This window comes from Panthera onca, chromosome B1 (assembly GCF_046562875.1).
Source record: "Panthera onca isolate mPanOnc1 chromosome B1, mPanOnc1 haplotype 2, whole genome shotgun sequence".
NCBI lineage: Eukaryota > Metazoa > Chordata > Mammalia > Carnivora > Felidae > Panthera > Panthera onca.
Genome location: NC_138342.1, coordinates 164,758,038 through 164,778,985, shown reverse-complemented (window position 1 = coordinate 164,778,985; position 20,948 = coordinate 164,758,038). Strand labels below are relative to the sequence as shown.

Sequence of the window (20,948 nt, the reverse complement as noted above, 5' to 3'; positions counted from 1 at the left end):
AGACAGAGCATGAACAGGGGAGGGTTAGAGAGAGAGGGAGACACAGAATCTGAAACAGGCTCCAGGCTCTGAGCCATCAGCCCAGAGCCCGACGCGGGGCTCGAACTCACGGACCACAAGATCGTGACCTGAGCTGAAGTCGGACGCTTAACCGACTGAGCTACCCAGGCGCCCCTTTTTCATGCTCTTTAACATGGGCACATTTGTCAGCATGTCAGGCGAAGTGAGAAAGCGGATCTTTTTTTTTTTTTTCTGTTTTTTATCTTATTTTTATTTTTTTATTATATGAAATTTATTGTCAAATTGGTTTCCATACAACACCCAGTGCTCATCCCAAAAGATGCCCTCTTCAATGCCCAGCACCCACCCTTCCCTCCCTCCCACTCCCCATCAACCCTCAGTTTGTTCTCAGTTTTTAAGAGTCTCTTATGCTTTGGCTCTCTCCCACTCTAACCTCTTTTTTCTTTTTTTTCCTTCCCCTTCCCCATGGGTTTCTATTAAGTTTCTCAGGATCCACATAAGAGTGAAAACATATGGTATCTGTCTGACAAAGCAGATCTTAATGTCACAGATGTACACCTGCTCCAGCTGTGCCACTGGACCTTCCCTGTATGTTGGACATCTGGCAGTTTATGTTGTCCTCCCTGCCACTGAGCTTCCCATGATACATCTTGTCAGTGTTGGTCTCACATGTCATGATATGACCCGCAGCCTCTTGTAGGACTTTAATCAGCACACTATAAGACATCTTAGCAGGAAGAGAGTTCTCACTGGCTCCCGCACAATCTTCCTCTCAGGTGCAGAGGCAATTCTGGTGGCTGCAAAGGCATGAGCCAAGCGAATGGCGGGCCCTGTGTGCCTGGCAGTTCTCTTTGTAGTTTTTTGAGGAACACCTCCCCCCCATGCTGTTTTCCATAGCACTTGCACCAGTTTACATTCCCACCAACAGTGCACAAGGGTTTCCTTTTCTCTACACCCTCACACTTTTTACCTTATGTCTTTTTGACCATAACCATCCCAATAGGTGTGAGGTAATGTCATATTGTGATTGATTTGCATTTCCCTGATGATTAGTGACTCACTTTCAACATACCTGTAGGCCATATGTATGTCTTCTTTGAGAAAATGTCTATACAAGTCCGTTGCCCATTTTTAAATTGGACTTTTTTTGATATTGAGTTGATATTGAGTTCCTTATATATTTTGGATATTAATTCCTTGTCAGACATATGGCTGCAAATATTTTCTCCCATTCTGCAGGTTGCCTTTTCATTTTGTTGTGCGTCTAACTTCTCTTTAACCAACACCAAAATCTTACCAGAATCCTATTGACATTGAACTTACAGAAGCAAGAAGAAACTTCCAGGAAAACCAGTTGGTGACAGGGTTGTTTAAATAAATATAGGGCTGTCCAGGTGGCATCCTGTGTTTGGTATTCATCCTTCTCATTCTGACACTTAATCTCTAATCCTGGATGGTGATTTCTGACCTCGGAAAGACAAGACACTAGAAGCCCTGGAGTCAGGCAAAATCAGATGAGTGCTGTTCTGTCTAAACCACACCTATTAAGACAGGAAAAGAGACTCATATTTTAGAAAGTTTTCTAATAACAAGGGTAAGCCTTGATTAACTAGACAACTCAGTGAATCAGACCATACTGTCTGGGACCTAGCACGTGCTTTACCTGGACTTGGAGGTCGGTAAATGGGTGTTCCTTCTCCCAAGGATTACTGCTGAGACTGTACTACAGAAAGATCAAAGGCAGGCAGTGTTTTCCGTCCTCTCTCTGTCCTGCCTGCTTAGCGTTCTCTCACTGCTTTTCTTCACTGTTCTTGCACGAAAGAGATCTAGGGTGACAGGAAAGTGATGATTCATCTGACATCAGATTGAGTTCTTTTTATTTGCCCTTTTGTTGGCCTCAGTCTCTGATATTGGGAACATCCGTGTTATGTTTGTGAATGTTTTTATTTCACGGAAGACACACATGGATTGCAGTGGGACTCTGATGATTTAAAGGTCTGATGCGTGTGGCTGTCTGGTAGCTCTTTGTTTTCCACAATCCTTTGACCAGAAAAAGAAATCAAAGTGTGTTTTAATCATGCTGACCAGCGAGGGCCAGGGATTCCTTCACTTTGGTTTGTGTCTCTGGTTGTGTATGTTCATACCTTTCTTTAAAGGTAGGTTTTATTTCTGCTTTATCTCATATTCTCTTTTCAGCTACATATATTTATTCTTCTTTTCTAGTTGTGTTTGAGCAGAGATGAAATATTCTTTGTGTAAATATGTAGAGGGTCTGCACAGGAATTACTACTGTTATAACTGCTAATTAACCTATTTCTTATTGGTTAGGTTTTAACACTGAACATGAGATTTTGGAGATGGTGCAGGGAAGACAATGAAACATTGTAAACCATATCTTATTTTATTGTTCCAATAAAAATATGGTAATAATAGTGGTGCAGTTTTCTATCCATCTCTGGTATGGATGTATTCAACTGATTTATCTGTATTTGTATTTAATTTTTTTTTACAACTATGATTTGTTTGTTAGCTGAGACTTAGTCCATGAACCCTTCCATTTTGAAGGTAATCATCTTTGTTTTGGGAAACATGTCATATTACTATGCTGGAATGTGTCCTAAGAGTAAGATAATTCATTTTAAAAGTTAAGACTTGGAAATAGACAAGTGCTGTTCTGCTGCAGAAAACCACATTCCCATGTTAGCTTTGCAGGGGACTTGTTCTTCAAGATTCACAGAGGGTTTATCTACAATATCTCAAAGAGGGGGAAATGGTAATGGAGTAGTGGAGAGGATTTTTTTATTGTCTATTTTACATAGAAATATTTCTAGCATTATTAATTATGGTGGCAAGAGTACTATTTCACATTTAAAATTGTTTTTTCCTGATGAAATCTCAGAGTTTGTTTCCAAGTGCATTTGTCAACGACTCTTTATTTAGTAATATAACAGCTATCCTTTTGTTCATTTTTGCCAAATGAGTTTTCAGTGCCTTTAATCTTCTTTCAAGATATAAATCCCTTTTGGAAATTTGTAGAATTGTTTTTCTGATGTCAAATTTGAGTTCTATAAGGGAAAATATAGAGGGGTATTAATGAAATGAATAATGTCAAATGAAGGCAAGTATCTTGCTTTTGATGCATTCTTGGAAAAATACAGACATTCACATTAAACTGTGTAAATTTTAGTGACTGAAAACGCTGTTATTTAAGAGCTAGTATTGAATTCTTTTAAAACCAATTAAATAAGTTTGCCTTAAAAACCTTGCACTTGACACAAGTCTGCTAAATAATTGAATCCGAATCAGATTTTAAAAAGAAATACGGCTTGCTAAGGTCTTAATAAACTTACTAGTTATTTCGGTTTGCTTGGTGGAGGTTCCCCAGCTAAACACCTTGTTGGTTGTAGAAACAGGTGGTTGGATCAGCATTTTGACCAGAAAATGCAGGACTCTTCCTTAAAAACCAGATCAGTAACGTGAGTTATCTTCAATGACATAAGCAAAAATTGGAGCTCATGCTGTCCCTTTGTATTTGTGGTGCATTAGACTTGTAAAAGTGCTCTTACAATAGTATTTTATTTGATATCATAATAGTTCTGGGATGTAGGCATTACTCTTCTTATCTTCAGGGCTCTGAGAGGCTAGGTACAATGGGCACCAGGGGAAGCCTGTGTGGGTGGACAGAACACAGGGGCGGGAGCGCTCAGGTGGCTGGGACACCCCACTGTCCTAGTGGCCTGGCAATGGGAGCTGCCAGAACCTCCCCATCTGCGAACACCCTCTTGGCCTCTCTAACTCTTTCTCTGCTTGGCCATGCAGGCTCTGCAGGCTGTGCATCTGAAGAGAGGCTCTTTCACAAACTGTTTTCTCATTATAACCAGTTCATCAGGCCTGTGGAAAACGTTTCTGAACCGGTCACGGTGCATTTTGAAGTGGCCATCACACAGCTGGCCAATGTGGTAAGTGCTGCCAGTTCACCACGTGTACCTGGAGAACCCTTGACTCGGGTGGGGGTGCGGGCAGAGCAATTCCTGAACACTGTCCCAGTTATTGCACGTGGTAAATATAGAAATTTTAAAATATGAACAAACACACATCTACATGAATGCTGGCTCTTCAAAGCCTTCCTGCTGGGAAGAAGACATTGATGCTGTAATTATTTACATCAAGGCAGGGTCTTTCTAGAAGTGCTTTCAGAACCAGTTTATGAAACAGAGAGGTGAAAGGATAATACAGAGGGAGTTAACCTCATGGTGCACCTATTCACCAGTCACTGTGTCTACACTTAGTGGCTGTCATTTGCATTTTATAGCTGAAGGGAAGCTCAGGAAGGAATTTTCCCAAGGTCATACAATTATAAAATGGTGGAACTGAAATCTTAATCGGGCCTGTCCAACTCCAAAGCTCATGTTCTTTTTACTCTATAGAAAAAGAACTGTTTTGGGGCACCTGGGTGGCTCAGTCGGTTGAGCCTCCGACTTCGGCTCAGGTCATGATCTAGTGGTTCATGGGTTCAGGCTCTGTCCTGACAGCTCAGAGCCTGGAGCCTCCTTGGGATTCTGTGTCTCCCTCTCTCTCTGACCCTCCCCCACTCACACTCCATCTCTCTCTCTCTCTCAAAAATAAATAAACATTAACAAATTAAAAAAAAAAAGAAAAGAAAAAGAACTGCTTTAAATATTCTATGTTATGCAAGAAAGAAAACAATCACCTGTTTTCATATAGCTTCCATCCAGCCCTGAGAAAACAGATGGCAATTTGGAGTTCTTAAATTTATTGCTACTATGTTCAAGGACAAGTGACTACAGTTCTTTCCTTTGAATAATCTTCATGCCCTAGTTGCCGGGAGAGGAGGTATTAGGGCCTGGTATTTATAACACAGAGCAGGGTTTTGGGCTCAAAAGCGTAGGAGGGGACAGCGCTGGCTTGCCAACCAAATTCCAGGAATAGGCAGGCTCAGGAAGTAGGGGGAGGCTAAAGCATCTCCAGAGAGAGATGCTAGAGCTCCTGAGACTACAAAGGGAGCCCCTTTCATCTTATCAGTCCCAGCCTATGCATACGGAAGGAACCTTCTGTCTTTCCAGACTTGCCCTGTAGGAAACAGTGGTGGTTCTTCAGGTTCACTGGAGGAAAGACCTTAGTTACAGATGTGAACTCAAGGCTCACGTTTCTCCAGTCCATGCTTCTTGGTGGACTAGGTTGACCCTGGCCTGGTCCTCTAGCTTCTGACCCAGGTTGGAAGTATGTATATACTGGTACATATTGGTTAAAAAAATAAAAATAAAAAGTCACAGTTTTCTTTTGTATAGATGGATATACTCATTTCTTTAAAAAACATTTTATTTGGTACCTAGTCTGATCCCTTTCACCCCCAAATAGTGTTGTACTGATTACTGGTCTCCTACTGGGCTGGGAGCCATAATTTGCTGTGGAGTATTATAAAGTAAGTTTCACCTGAAGTCAGTCTATTTCACTATACAGCATCACTTCAAATTCCTGGTTGATACACCCTTTCAGGACATTGTTCTGAGGATGGTGTGTGGAGATAATGGAATACAGATTTTGACATTTGCATTTGGTCGCTATCAGAGACTTAAAAATAACATGGCTTGAATAAAACAAATTGATTTCTTTCTTGTGTAACAGAAATCTAAAGGTTAAAAGTTTAGAAGGTTAACACCAGGTGGCTTTGTGGTGTTGGTGATTGTACCACTGTGTTCAGTTGCTTAGGCTGGGCACTGCAAAACTCCAGGGGATGCCAATCACACTGACCACGATGCTAAAAGCATAAACCATACATGGTGACAGTGAGCAAGGTTCCTATCTTTCTATTTCAGCATATGGTTTCTTCCCTCAGTGTTACCTCATGGTCCATGATAACTGCTGATCTTCACTCATCATATTCACATCCTTCGTAAGAAGCAGGAGGAAGGGAGGAGGGGACATAACAGACATATGTGACTTCCTTAAGGAGTTTTCTTAAAAGTCCTACTAATATCTTCTGCTTCCTATATCATCGACAACTTCTAGTTGTAAGGGAGACTTGGGAAATGTAGTTTTTTTAAGTTGAATTTTTGTTTATTGAAATACTTGTAGATTCATATGCAGTTGTAGGAAATAATAGGAAGATCCCACTTTGCCCAGTTTCCCAGTGGCAACTACTAATATGTCTTCAATTTCTAAAATTTTGTCGTTTCAAGAAAGTTAGATAAAAATGATACAGTATGTAACATTGTGGGATTGGCTTTTCCACTCAGCATAATTAAAAAAAAATTTTTATGTTTATTTTGAGAGAGAGAGAGAGCACGTGTGCACGAGTTGGAGAGGGGGAGAGAGAGAAAGGGACAGAGGATCCGAAGCAGGCTCTGTGCTGACAGCCCAGTGTGGGGCTTGAATTCATGAAAGATGCAATCATGACTTGAGCAAAGCCAGACACTTAACCGACTGAGCCACCCAGGTGTCTTCACTCAGCATAATTTTCTAAAGACTCATCCCAGTTGTTGATTATATCAATAGCTCATTTCTTCTTGTTGCTGAGTAGTATTCCATGGTATTGATGTGCCTCAGTTTATTTACTTTTTGTTGGTTGAAGAACATTTGTATTGACTCCAGTTTTTTTCTGTTACAAATAAAAGTGCTGTGAACATTTGGATACAAGTTTTTGTGAGAACGTAAATCTTTATTTTCCTGGGATAAATCCCCAGGTGTTCAATTGCTGGGTCATACGGTAGTTGTGTGTTTAATTTTTAAAGAAACTGCCAAAATGCTTTCCAGAGTGAATGTACCCTTTTAAATTCCTATCAGCAATATATAAGTGATCCAGTTTATCTACATCTTCACCAGTATTTGTTGTTGTCACTATTTTTTTATTTTAGCCATTCCATTTGGTATATAATAATATCTCTTTATAGTTTTAATGTGCATTTTCCTAATGACTCATCATATAGAACATCTTTTCATGTGCTTATTTGCCATCTGTATATCTTCTTTGGTAAAATGTTTCCTCATGTTTTTGTGCCCGTTTTCTAATTGGATTGTTTGATTTTTTTTTAACTGTTCAGTGTTGAGAGTTCTTACTATATTCTAGATACTGATGCTTTGCCAGGTATGTGGTTTGCAAATACAGTTAACTCGAGTAATGCAAGGGTTAGGGACATCGGCCTCCAGCATAGTCAAAATTCTGCATGTGACTTTTGACTCCCCCCAAACTTAACTACTAATAGCCTACTGTTGAGCAGAAGCCTTACTGATAACATCAACAGTTGATTAACACATATTTTGTATGTTACGTGTGTTATATTCTGTACTCTTACAATAAAGTAAAAGAAAATAAAATGTCATTAAGAAAATCATAAGGAAGGGAAAATACATTTATAGCACTGTAGTGTAAACAATTCTACATGTAAGTGGACTCACACAGCTCAGACCTGTGTGTTCAAGGGTCAGCTGTATTTTACCCTAGTGTGTAGCTTCTCTTTTCATCTTTTTCACATGGACCTTCACTCAAACTTTTCAATTTTGACGAGATCCAATTTATCACTTTTTCCTTTTATGTGTTGTGCTTTTGGTGTTAAGCCTAAGCATTCCTTGCCTTTATTGCAGATCCTAGAGATTTTCTCATATATTTTTTCTAAAAGTTTTATTTATGTTTTACATTTGAGACTATGATCCATTTTGAGTTAATTTTTGTATAAAATGTGAGACTTAGGCTTTTTTCCTTTTTTGGTCTATGGGTGTCTAATTGCTCCAATACCATTAGTTGAAAAGGCTATCCTTTTTCCATGGAGCTGGTTGTGCACTGTTGTGAAAAATCCGTTGAGCATACTTGTATGGGTCTATTTCAGGTCTATTTCAGGTCCTCTATTCTATTCCGTTGATCTATGTGATGAACCTTCCACCAATACCACACAATCTTGATTACTGTAGCTGTATAGTAAGTCTTAATGTTGGCCAGAGTGATCCTATCACCTTATTCTTCTTTGTCAAAATTATATTCACTGTTCTGGGGCCTATGCCTTCAAATAAGCTGCCTATGTATACAAAAAGGCTTGCTGGGATTTTGAAAGGAATTGCATTCATCTATAGATCAATTTGGGGAGAAATGTCATCTTTACTATGTTGAGTGTTCCCATCCATGAATGCAGGATATTTCTCCATTTATTTAACTCTTTTTTCATCAGCATTTTATAATTTTCAGCATGCAGATCCTGTCCATATATTATTATGTGTATATTTGTTTTATTGTCCATGTACTATTATGTGTACTTTGTTTTATTTAAGGCAATTGAAAATAATATTGTACTTTTAATTTTGGTTTCTCCATGTTCATCATTAGTATACAGAAATTCAATCGGTTTCTATATGTTGATGTTGTATCCTGAGATCTTGCTGAAATCATTTATTAGTTTCAGTATTTTTATAGATTCCATGGGATTTTCTATATAGGCAACCATGTCATATGCAAATAGAGATGGTTTTATTTCTTCCTTTCCAAACTATGCCGTTTTTTCCCTTTTTCTTGCCTTATTGCATAGTATTGACTAGAATTATCAGTACTGTTTTGAATAAGAGTGGTGAGAGTGGACATCTCTGCCCTGTTCCCAATCTTAAGGAAAATTGTTTAGTCTTTCACCTTTTAGTATAATGATAGCTGTAGGTGTTTTATAGAGGTTTTCAAATTGAGAAAGTTCTCCTTTATTCGTTAGTTTTCAGAGAGTTTTTATCATTAATTGATGTTGAATTTTTGTCAAATCTTTTTCTGTAACCATTGATATGATCAGATAATTTTTCTTCCTTACCTTGTTGATATGGTAAAGTACATTGATTGATTTTTGAATGTTGAACAGCTTTACATCTCATTTAGTCATGGTGTATAACTTTTTGTACATTGTTGGATTCACTTTGCTAATATTTTATTGATGAGTTCATGACAGACATTAATCTGTAATTTTCTTCTTTTGTATTATCTTTGTTTGGATTTTGTGTCAGGGTAATATAGCTTTATAAAAAATATTTGGAATTGTTCCATCTTCTTCTATGTTCTGGAAGAGACTGTGTAAAATTGATATTGATTCTTCTTTCATAGTTGGTGGAATTCTCCAGGGAAACCTACTAGGCCTAGAGATTTCTTTTCCAGGAGTTTTTAACTACAAATTCAATTTTTAAAAATGGCTATAGGCTATTTAGATTGTCAATTTCATCTTCTTTGAATTTGGATAGTTTGTGGTTTTTGAAGTTTTAGTCTATTTCTTTTAAAATTTTGATTGTATAATAAAGCTGTTTATCATATTGTCTATTCTTTTTAATGGCCACAGGATCTGTAGTGATAGCTCCTATTTCATTCCTGATGTTGGTGAGTTGTGTTTTCTCTGTTTTTATTTTTGTCGATCTTGAGACAAGTTTGTGAGTTTTATTGGTCCCCATCCCAAAGAATTAGCTTTTTATTTAATTGATTTTTTCTATTGTTTTCCTTTTTCAATTTTATTGTTTTCTACTCTTTTTTTTAAAGTGTATTTATTTATTTATTTATTTAAGTAATCTCTACACCCAGCATATGGCTCAAACTCATGACCTGGAGATCAAGAGTTGCATGCTCCAATGACTAAGCCAGTCAGGTGCCCCATGATTTCTACTCTTATCTTTATTTTTCCTTCCTTAAGCTTGCTATGGGCTCATTTTGTGCTTCTTTTTCTAATTTCTTGAAGTAAGAACTTGGATTATTGATTTGAGACCTTTCCTCATTTCTAATGTAAGCATATAATGCTATAATTTTATTTTCAACATTATTTTTAGCAATGACCTTCATATTTTAATATGTTGTGTTTTCATTTCATTCAGTTCTATGTATTTTTAAAAATCTCCTTTGAGATTTAAGCCCATTTTGATCTTTGACCCATGGATTATTTAGAAGTGTGTTGTATAATTCCTAGGGGTTTAGAGAGTTTCCTGTTGTCTTTTTGTTGTTGGTTTCTGGTTTGATTCCATTATAGTCAGAAAACACATTGTATGGTTTCAGTTCTTTTAAATTTGATGAGGTTTGTTTTATGGACCATGGTAAGAATATGGTTTATCTTGGTTAATATCCCATGCATTCTTGAAATATATGTGTATTCTGTGCTTTTGAAAGAAGTGCTCTATATATTTCAATTAGATCCTGTTGGTTATGTTCTTCAGATCTTCTATATTTTGCTGATTTCCCCCCTAGTGGTTTTGTTGGTTGCTGAGGGGGATGGTGTTGAAGTCTCCAACTATATTTGGGAGTTTGTTCCTTCTTTCAGTTTCATCAATTTTTATTTCATGTAATTTAAGACTAGTGTTTGGTGTGTATACAGTTAGGATCATTATGTCTTCCTGGTGATTTTATATTTCCATCATTATATAATGTCCTTGGTCTACAGTAATTTTTTTTCTGAAGTCTACTTTGTCAGATATTAATATAGCTATTCTTATTGGTGTATTGGAAGCTACCTGTTCTCATGGGGGGCACCAGAAGTCCCTGAGGGTCATATTCATTGTCATTGAGCCATGGTGAGCTCTGGGGATGGTTCTGTGATGCAGGACAGTCAGGATGAGCAATTACCAATTCCCTTATCAAAGGCCTTAGCAAAGGCCTTTTTTGCTGCTCTACATGGAAGTGTGTTTGCTGCAAACACACAGAATGACTCTGGCCAGAAGGTTTTCTGGGTGAATGATCTTTCAGTGTAAGAGTATGTCTGCTGTCCCCCCAACAGGGATCCAAGACAAAGCCCCTGTGTAGTGTTTTGATGGCCTCACTATCTGAAATGACTAACTTAAAGGCTTATAAAGTGTAGCCAACCTGGTTTTCTGATCTCAATCTCTGCTGCTTCAGAAGCTAATCCTTTTGAAATTATAACTCCAATCCTTTAATACAGGCAGGGTGCCAACTAATTTATTTTCCCAAGAAAGAGATACAGAGCAATGGTCTCAGGAATGTGGAGTGGTATTTTAGGTCCTTGCTTCCTCCAGCTGGGCTGTCTGATGGTAGTGCTCATGACCATCAGTGTGGTACAGAATTGCATGGAGAACAAGACTTGCCAGACCAAGTCCTGGTCCATAAAGTTGGCGGACACCCCTACGAATGTCCACACCACATTGAGTCTCACCAGCCTGTGGAAGTGTTGGGGAAAGAGAGAGATATTGATAGGATGATATTGCCAACAGCTTTTAATTCTTTGAATACTAGTTAACAGTGTACACTAGTTCTGTGAACACAGAATACAAAGAGGATGCATAAGACTGTATAGCTAGTCCATTCTTGATTGACAGCCAACAGATTTATTGACATGGCCCCTGCTGGAATTTATAGATCACAGCATCACCCTCTCATGAGCAGAAGGCAATTACCTTAGGCTTGGGTAATACTTGGCCAATGGATAAGTATAGCCTTTTTAATTTTATTATTATTATTTTTTTGCTTTTCTTGACTAATAAGAAACCATGATTGTAACTCCTTTTGTTGACCTTTTAAAACCCTGGGGTTTACCATGACTAGACACAAACACATTTGAAGGAGGAAGCTTGGCAGGGGGAGTGGAGAACTACAGAGCAGCTCAGTGAAAAAGAGCAGTTTGGTGTCAGTCTTGGCCATGGCTCTGTCAACCACAGTTGAGTTCGTTTACTCTGAGGGTGTTCACGTATATTATAAAGCAACGTTGGTAAGTTTGGGGAACCCACTGATGGTCACTGGAACACCCAATAGCTTTCAAGCTGCTGTGCTGTAAGGTTGCTGAAGGTTCTGGAGTGTCTTCAGTAGTTTTCCCACTGAAGGCTGGTAGCTGCTTAGGAACACATTGTATTTGGGATATTGGCCTGAAATGTTTTTCCTCCAGATAGCTGTATGACTCTCTTCAGTCATTTAGGTACCTGCTTAAACCTCCTCAGAGAAGCCTTCTTTGATCATTCTGTCTAAAAAAGATGTGTGTGTGTGTGTGTGTGTGTGTGTGTGTGTGTGTATGCATGCACACACCACTCCATCTCTCTTTATTTTTCTTCACAGGGACTTATAACTATCACACATTATATTATATATCTATTATTGATTTTTTGTCTCCCAAATTAACAGTTTAGATGCATGAAGGTAGAGGTTTTTTCAATCCTGTTTACTGCTGTAGTCCCAGAATTTATAGAGCACATAGTAGGTACTCAATAAATATTTGAATAATGAATAATTGAAGCAATCAGCATGGCTTAGATGAGAGTTGAGATGTGTTGAAGTGGAATGGCAGGTTCCAGCTGGAAAACTCCATGGTGAGCAGAGGCTGACATTTCAAAAGGCAACTGGGCTCAGGACTCAGAGCCTAGAGAGTGGTGAGCACAGTTGAAGAGGGAGGTTTTCAAGGAAGGGGGAAGAATAGAGTAAAAACAATGAACCAAGTTCTGATACCTATCACCATCTGCAGTACTTTCCCTGTCTCCTTTCTACTGTCCCTTCTCTTCCTCCTTTCTTTCATGGAATCAGACACCTTTAATGGGCTGCGGTGGTCAGAAAGGCTTCAGTGAAGAGGTCAGACTTAATTAAGATTTGAAAGACATTTTTTAAGCCACATTTTCTTTTAAAGTCAACAGAGTTGGAACCAGATGTGAAAATATCATATTTCTGGATGCATTTTATAAGTTGCCTTTTTAGTCTTCTTTGTTTTCCTCTGTTAGTATGAATAACTCAGATTTGGCTCTCTTTTGTTGTAATTCTTGTTCTAAGAGCCACCTTTATTAGCAAGTTCATTTAAGGCTAAAAATATTATTTCTTCTTCCCAGGATGAAGTAAACCAGATCATGGAAACCAATCTGTGGCTACGTCACGTATGTGTCTGCATCACATGTCCTTCTCTTGGACCTGTCTTACTTGTGTGTTAGCCTAACAATGTCTAATGGATAAATTCCACTAGAATTACTTCTTTCCATCTCCAACTTATAACAGAGTATAAACTATAATCTTTCTCCAAAGCCTAGAGTTCGCTTTGGGACAGCTGCTTGATACAAACTTCACAGGTGCAAAAACATAGTGATAAAGTTCTCTGGGACATAGAGACCTGTCCCTTCCGGTTTCTGCCCTCAAGTCTCCTATTTTTATCTGTAACTTGAGCCCCAGTGTCAGAAGCTTGCCCAGTCTTTGACTCTGCTGCACCAGGCCAAGGGAAGTAAGGAACTGAGCATGAGAACACGTGGGTTAGAGTCCCACCAGTTGTTTTTATCAGTTATACCACTTCATTCTTCCTTCTTGTCTTAATCTTTTACACAGATTTATAACAAACTCATTATCGTACACTTGAACTATCTTTTTGATATTAGAAATGAGTTGTTACTCCAGTGTGAATACAGTTTATGGAACATGGAAGTTGAGTCTATAACCTTGGTCAGCTAATTAATAATCAATAGTTAATTATCTAATGTCAGATGATTTATATTTGCCAAAATCAGCCCAGCTGACTAGCCCCCTATTCCTCATGGATTTAATATCCCAACTTTTGATAGAAACCAATGCACTCTTTATTTTTGTTTAAGTAGGCTCCAAGCCCAAAGTGAGGTTGGACTTACGACCCTGAGATCAAGAGTTGCATGTTCTACCAACTGAGTCAGCCAGGTGTCCTCCAGTGTATTCTTTAAATGAGAACTTATTTTTTTTTCAAAACACTGAACCAACATAGAATTAACATGGGAAGAAAGTTCCCTGTAAGTTACTAAGAATTTTTTATTCAACTGACTTCTATTGCCTTTAGATATGGAATGATTATAAATTGCGCTGGGACCCAATGGAATATGATGGCATTGAGACTCTTCGTGTTCCTGCAGATAAGATATGGAAGCCTGACATCGTTCTCTACAACAAGTATGGGGTTTTGACAGCAGTAGACTTGTTCCAAAGTTGCCTTTGGTACATGCTGACCCAGGCAAGGGGGTGTTACTAATGGTGTCTGGTTTACTTTGTAGTGCTGTTGGTGACTTCCAAGTTGAAGGCAAGACAAAAGCTCTTCTTAAATATGATGGCATGATAACCTGGACTCCACCAGCTATTTTCAAGAGTTCCTGTCCTATGGATATCACTTTTTTCCCTTTTGATCATCAAAACTGTTCCCTTAAATTTGGTTCCTGGACATATGACAAAGCTGAAATTGATCTTCTAATCATTGGATCTAAAGTGGATATGAACGATTTTTGGGAAAACAGCGAATGGGAAATTGTTGATGCCTCTGGCTACAAGCATGACATAAAATACAATTGTTGTGAGGAGATATACACAGATATAACCTATTCTTTTTACATTAGAAGATTGCCAATGTTTTATACCATTAATCTGATCATCCCTTGTCTCTTTATTTCATTTCTAACTGTGCTTGTCTTTTACCTCCCTTCTGACTGTGGTGAAAAGGTGACACTTTGTATTTCAGTTTTGCTTTCTCTGACTGTGTTTTTGCTAGTAATCACGGAAACCATCCCATCCACGTCTCTTGTGATCCCACTGGTGGGTGAGTACCTACTGTTCACCATGATCTTTGTCACCCTGTCCATTGCGGTGACTGTGTTTGTGTTGAACATACATTATCGCACCCCAACGACACACACCATGCCCAAGTGGGTGAAGACAGTTTTCCTCCAGCTGTTACCCCAGATCTTGATGATGAAGAGGCCTCTGGACAAGATGAAGGAGACAAGTTCAGATAAAAATTCCAAAGGCATTTCTGGTAGGCCCACTAAAGTCAATTTTGATAATTGCAGAGAGACCAAACTTCCTAAAGAATGCTGCCACTGTCATACATCAAGTGAGCTTGCCACCAGCAAGAGAAGATTAAGTCATCAGCCTTTACAATGGATGACTGAAAATTCAGAGCACTCGCCTGATGTTGAAGATGTAATTAACAGTGTACAATTCATAGCAGAAAACATGAAGAACCAAAATGAAACAAAGAAGGTAAATGCATGTCTCCTCTAGCTTGGCATCCCTCAGCTGGCTTAGACCAGACCTAAGATCAGATCTTCATTGGGAGTTCTGTTCATAAGAGGGCCAGGGAACAGTACTCTAAGACCCAGCTCTATCATTATGCAGTTATGGGTGAAGTGACCTGGGGGTTGGGTGGAGTAAAGTAATAGCCTCAGAGCAAATCTCCACCTCCAGAAATGTTAACTCAGGTGAAATCTAGTTAAAATAAATATTCAAAACAGGCTTGGTTAATGAAACTGTTTCTTAAATACAGTGACAGATGAAATTCCTGCAGAGCAGCCCGCAGTCTGAGGCTGGTGGGGGCAGGCAGAGTGAGTCCTCTGAAATTCCAACCACACTTATTCTACTTGAGAGGGATTTAGGTGTTTATTGAATGAACCTCAGGGATATTCTTAGCATCAACATATTCTGCTCTTGCTGTCCAGAGTCTAACTATAGCAGCACGAACGTCCCCCATCCTCCAAAAAGAGAGCTCAAGAAAATCATGCCAATTTTCCATATCCCAAGCTGAGGGCATCTGAAAACTTACGCCAGGTGTCTGGGTTTGACCTTATACTGCAGCTGCTGGCATCCATATCTCCTGGTGAAAGGACGTCTTGAGACCTGAAGTCCACACCGTTGGTGCAGGGGAGGATACTATGACTGCAAGTCACAAGTTAGGGGCTGGAGGGGATGCATCATGGGACAAGTGAGCCCAGAACTGTGCCTTCATGGTAACATCTTCATAAAATCGAGGGAAGGTTGTTGTTGACTTAAACACCACCAGGTAGGGCCCTCAAGACCCAATCTGAGATGTTAAGTCTCAGGCATGAGTTGGAGGTCAGGAACTGGAAGGATGTGAGAAATGCAATGAACTCTCCACAAGCAGCATGACTTTGAGCTCTAGAGGGCTGCCTATTCCTGATAAAGTGTCCTCCATTCCTCATGTCCTATACCCCCTGCCTCAAACCCATTTTCCAGACTTGCCAAGGTGTCAGAATATCCAGTGGTGCCAATGACAAAAGTTGAGCTGTCTGAGCAGCATTCTTGGGAATGGTTTTTGCAGGAAAAGTCATTTGTCACCTGTGGAATCCTGCTTACTCTCTAGCCATCTGTATGAGGCACCAAAGGGGCATGTGTATCTACCTTCTTCAGACAAAACAAAAGTTCTTCTATGAACTGTATAGGCAACATGGGTTAACCACGATAAAACCGCTATTTTCTTCAAAAATTGCCAAGGAAGTCTTTGAAAAGGAAGCAGCTTATTTATGAAACAGAGCATATTACCTAGTTTCAATTTTTTAACATTGCTTTGACTTTTTGTTTGCCTTTCAGGTAGAAGACGACTGGAAATACGTAGCCATGGTGGTGGACAGAGTATTTCTTTGGGTGTTTATAATTGTCTGTGTGTTTGGAACTGCAGGGCTATTTCTACAGCCACTATTGGGGAACACTGGAAAGTCTTAGGATGTATTTTCCTTTTATCTTTTGAAACTTACAGATGCTGTATTTGTTCTATGTTCCCTTCCATGAGGAAAGGGACATAAAGCTTTCCACCTAAGTCCCCCATCTACTGAAGCTGATGGTTAGATGGAAAAAGAGGACTATATTGCAAATTTGGAGGCTGAATGCCCTCCTTTGTAGCACAGAGCACATTTAAGATGTTTGATAACACTGGAGCCCAGAGTTGGTGGCACCCACAGGCTTCTCTTCTCTGTACATGTTTGACTTCCAGGGACATAACCCATAATACAACAAGCCATGTAATCAACATCAAAGCTGTGCTAAAAAGGCATTCTCTTGTACCTCCAGTTTATGCTACTTGTCAGTATATTGACACATGCCAGACACAAAACTCTGGAGCTTGTACCTTGCTGGCATCTGCAATGCTTGGGAACTGTTATGTGCTTGCTTTCTAATACGTGCCTCTGGGATGTACTCACACACTTCAACACTTTTTAATATATTAATTGGCAAAAAGTAATAGCAGGTAGTCAGAGTCGATCTCAGCAGGCTGCATCAAGTTAGCATTCATCTGGCAAGCAGCTTGAGTGGTAACCCAGCACTGTGCTAGGCATTGCAAGCACAACAGAAATGGGTTCTGTCCCCAAGTGCTTGCAGCTTTTTAGGAAAAGTCATAAACACAAAGATCTCCAAGACCAGGTATCATGGGAATGTAACTAAAGCAGCCAAAATAAGGAGAGCATGATGTGGTATGGCCATGCAAACATGAAGCAGGCTTTGCGGCAGGTCAGAGAGGTGTCTGTTCTTGCCAGCAGTTTCCATATGTTCATTGTAGCTGAGACTGCAAATAAAGTTATTTCTTCTGCAAGAAATTGTGATTTTGTACCTTTTTGGAGCAATACCTTTTCTGAGAAGGAGCACCTTGGGAATTCTGTTTTATTCCACTCTAATTTATCTTCATGTTTGTTGTATAAATATTATTGTAATTTTAAAGATGTATTTCAAAGCAGAAAAAAATAAATCTACCCTAACAAAGAAACTAATTTCATTTCTGCCTTTTCTTGTCTCATCCTCTTCTCTGTGCACCCATAATTTTACACTTCAATTTTACCTTCTAATTTTGTATGTTGCTGTTTTCTCAAAACATGTCAGGCGACATTTTTCCATGATGTTACATAGCCTTGAATGTGGGGTGTCCTGACTTTGTGGGGGCTGGCAGTGCGGGCAGTGGAAGAATTTTCATCCAAGGCAGAACAACAGAGATAAAGGTTTATTGAATACAGGGCCAGGGAGCAGGACAGCAGAGGAGAGACTGCCTGCAAGGAGGCAGTGGGTAGAGGTCATATTTAAAGCTGGAAGATGAGGAGGTATGGGGAACATATGCAATTTTCTCTTTTTTGGTACCTGTGCCTGTTTGTAAGTAGCCCATTGGTCAATTAGGGCCTATGGCCATTTTGAGGTGGGTCACTTAATGGCTGGCAGTCCTCATGGGCCCTTTTGCCTTGCTTAGGTTTCCATTGCTCAAGCCCGTTGCCCAAAAATGGCCTCTACATTGAAGTATACTTTTTATGATTGCATAATCTCCATTGTGTTGATACTCCATAACTTCTATTACCTCATGTTCGTTCTTCCTTGTCTACCTTATCCAGGAGCATAAGGCTCACTGTGGTGTACCAGGCAGAGGTCTTGAACTTGAGCTGGAACTCTGTTTTAAAGTATGTTTACTGCCTCTCATATTTGTGATCATATCTATATTTTATCTTTCTTTCTTACAATGGGTTTGGTTTACTTCATACATTTTTCTTAGTACTAAGCCAAATCAATATTTAATATCATTGTTTAAAAAGTTTTAATTATGGTAAAATGCACATAACAAAATTTACCGTCTTCACCATTTTAAGGATACGGTTCAGTGGCATTAAGTACATTTACCATGTTGTACAGCCTTCATCACCATCTATCCACAGAACTTTCTCATCTTGTAAAACTGGAAGTCTGAACCCATTAATAGCAACTTCTCATCCCATCTCTCCCCACCCTGTCACCCCTGTCAACCACCATTCTACTTTGTCACCATGAATTTGAGTATTTTAGGTACCTTATATGAGTGAAATCATACACTATTTGTAACTGGTTTATCTCCCTAAGTATAGTCTTCAAGTTTCATCCATGTTATAGCATGTGTCAGAATTTCTTTGCCTTTAAAAAATAATTAATTTGAATTTAAGTACAGTTGACATTGGCACAAAAACAGACATTCAGATCAATGGAACAGAATAGAGAACCCAGAAATGGACCCACAAACGTATGGCTAACTAATCTTTGACAAAGCAGGAAATGGAATACAGTCTCTTCAGCAAATGGTGCTGGGAAAACTGGACAGCAACATGCAGAAAAATGAACCTGGACCACTTTCTGACACCATACACAAAAGTAAACTCAAAATGGATGAAAGACTTCAATGTAATATAGGAAGCCATCAAAATACTTGAGGAGGAAGCAGGCAACAACCTCTTTGACCTTGGCCGCAGCAACTTCTTACTCAACACGTCTCTGGAGGCAGGGGAAACAAAAGCAAAAATGAACTACTGGGACCTCACCAAAGTAAAAAGCTTCTGCACAGCAAAGGAAACAATCAGCAAAACTAAAAAGCAGCCAACAGAATGGGAGAAGATATTTGCAAACAATATATCAGATGAAGGGTTAGTATCCAAAATCTATAAAGAACTTATCAAACTCCCCACCCAAAAAACAAAGAATCCAGTGAAGAAATGGGCAAAAGACATGAATAGACACTTCTCCAAAGAAGACATCCAGATGGCCAACTGACACATGAAAAAATGCTCAATATCACTCATCATCCGGGAAATACAAATCAAAACCACAATGAGGTACTGCCTCACACCTGTGAGAATGGCTAACATGAACAACTCAGGCAACAGCTGATGTTGGTGAGGATGCAAAGAAAGAGGATCTCTTTGGCACTGCTGTTGGGAATGCAAACTTGTGCAGCCACTCTAGAAAACAGTATGGAGATTCCTCAAAAAATTAAAAATAGAACTACCCTACAACCCAGCAATTGCACTACTAGCTATTTATCCAAGGGATACAGGTATGCTGTTTCAAAGGGGCACATGCACCCCAATGTTTATAACAGCACTATCAACAATAGCCAAAGTATGGAAAGAGCTCAGATGCCCATCTATGGATGAATGAATAAAGAAGACATGGTATATATATACAATGGAGTATTACTCGGCAATCAAAAAGAATGAAATCTTGCCGTTTGCAACTACGTGGATGGAACTGGAGGGTATTATGCTAAGTGAAATTAGTCAGTCAGAGAAAGACAAATATCATATGACTTCACTTATATGAAGACTTTAAGATACGAAACATGAGGGGAGGGAAACAAAAATAATATAAAAACAGGGAGGGGGACAAAACATATGAGACTCTTAAATATGGAGAACAAACAGAAGGTTACTGGAGGGGTTGTGGGAGGGGGGATGGGCTCAATGGGTAAGGGGCATTAAGGAATCTACTCCTGAAATCATTGTTGCAATATATGCTAACTAACTTGGATGTAAATTAAAAAAATAAATTAAATTTTAAAAAATGAAGTAGAGTTGACATAAGAATTTATTTGTGGGGCGCCTGGGTGGCTCAGTTGTCTGGGCATCTGACTTCAGCTCAGGTCATAATCTCCCAGTTGATGAGTTTGAGCCCCGCGTCGAGCTCTGTGCTGACAGCTCAGAGCCTGCAGCCTGCTTTGGATTCTGTGTCTCCCTCTCTCTCTGCCCCTCCCCTGCTCATGCTCTGCTCTCTCTTTTTCTCTCTCAGAAATAAATAAAGATTAAAAAAAATTAAAAAAAGAATTTATCTGCTTTTTGAGGCTGAATAATATTCCATTGTATGTATTTACAACATTTTGTTTACCCACTCATCCATCAGTGGACATTTGAGTTGCTTCTTCCTTTTGGCTGTCATGAATAATGCTGTTATGGACAGGAGCATACAAGAATCTCTGAGTTTCAGTTCTTTGGAGTTTATACCCAGAAGTAGAATTGTTGGGTTATATGGTAGTTCTATGTTTAATTTTTTAAAGAACTGCCATGCTGTTTTTCCACAGTGGCTGCACCATTTCCATCCCTACCATCAGTGTGCAAAGCCTCCATTTTTTCCACATCCTCACTCATCTTTGTGGTTTTGATTTGCATTTCCCTAATCTTTGTGATGTTGAGTATCTTTTCATGTGCTTTTTGACCCTTTATATTTCTTCTTCTTCCCCTTCTTCTTCCCCTCCCTCCTCTCTTCTTCTTCTTCTTTTTCTCCTTCTCCTTCTTCTCTTCCTCCTCCTTCCTCTTCTTTCTCCTCCTCCTCATTTGCATATCTTCTTTGGAGAAATGTGTATTCAAGTCCTTTGCCTCTTTAAACATCTGGTTATTTAGTTTTTATTATTGCATTTGAGTTGTGGAATTTTTTATATATTCTGGATATTAACCTCTTATTAGATATAAACACAAGA

The 20,948-nt window shown here is 39.1% G+C and overlaps 1 protein-coding gene across 1 annotated transcript; it reads left to right on the top strand.

Annotated features, from left to right (window-relative positions):
• The first annotated feature begins 1,760 nt into the window (after positions 1 to 1,760).
• CHRNA6 (cholinergic receptor nicotinic alpha 6 subunit) lies at positions 1,761 to 18,542 on the top strand. The gene is made up of 6 exons (XM_060653417.3): positions 1,761 to 2,177; positions 3,841 to 3,980; positions 12,796 to 12,840; positions 13,758 to 13,867; positions 13,969 to 14,947; positions 16,292 to 18,542. Exons 1-6 carry the CDS (start codon positions 2,099 to 2,101, stop codon positions 16,421 to 16,423), a joined length of 1,485 nt encoding a protein of 494 aa, XP_060509400.2. The 5' UTR covers positions 1,761 to 2,098; the 3' UTR covers positions 16,424 to 18,542.
• Positions 18,543 to 20,948: the final 2,406 nt, after the last annotated feature.

What these genes read in the sequence shown, in the direction of transcription:
- CHRNA6 (XM_060653417.3), top strand. Translation starts at nt 2,099, where the DNA reads ATGCTGACCAGCGAGGGCCAGGGATTCCTTCACTTTGGTTTGTGTCTC. An exon ending in GTTCATACCTTTCTTTAAAG is followed by an intron (nt 2,178 to 3,840) that starts GTAGGTTTTATT and finishes TTGGCCATGCAG; the next exon opens with GCTCTGCAGGCTGTGCATCT. An exon ending in CCAATCTGTGGCTACGTCAC is followed by an intron (nt 12,841 to 13,757) that starts GTATGTGTCTGC and finishes TATTGCCTTTAG; the next exon opens with ATATGGAATGATTATAAATT.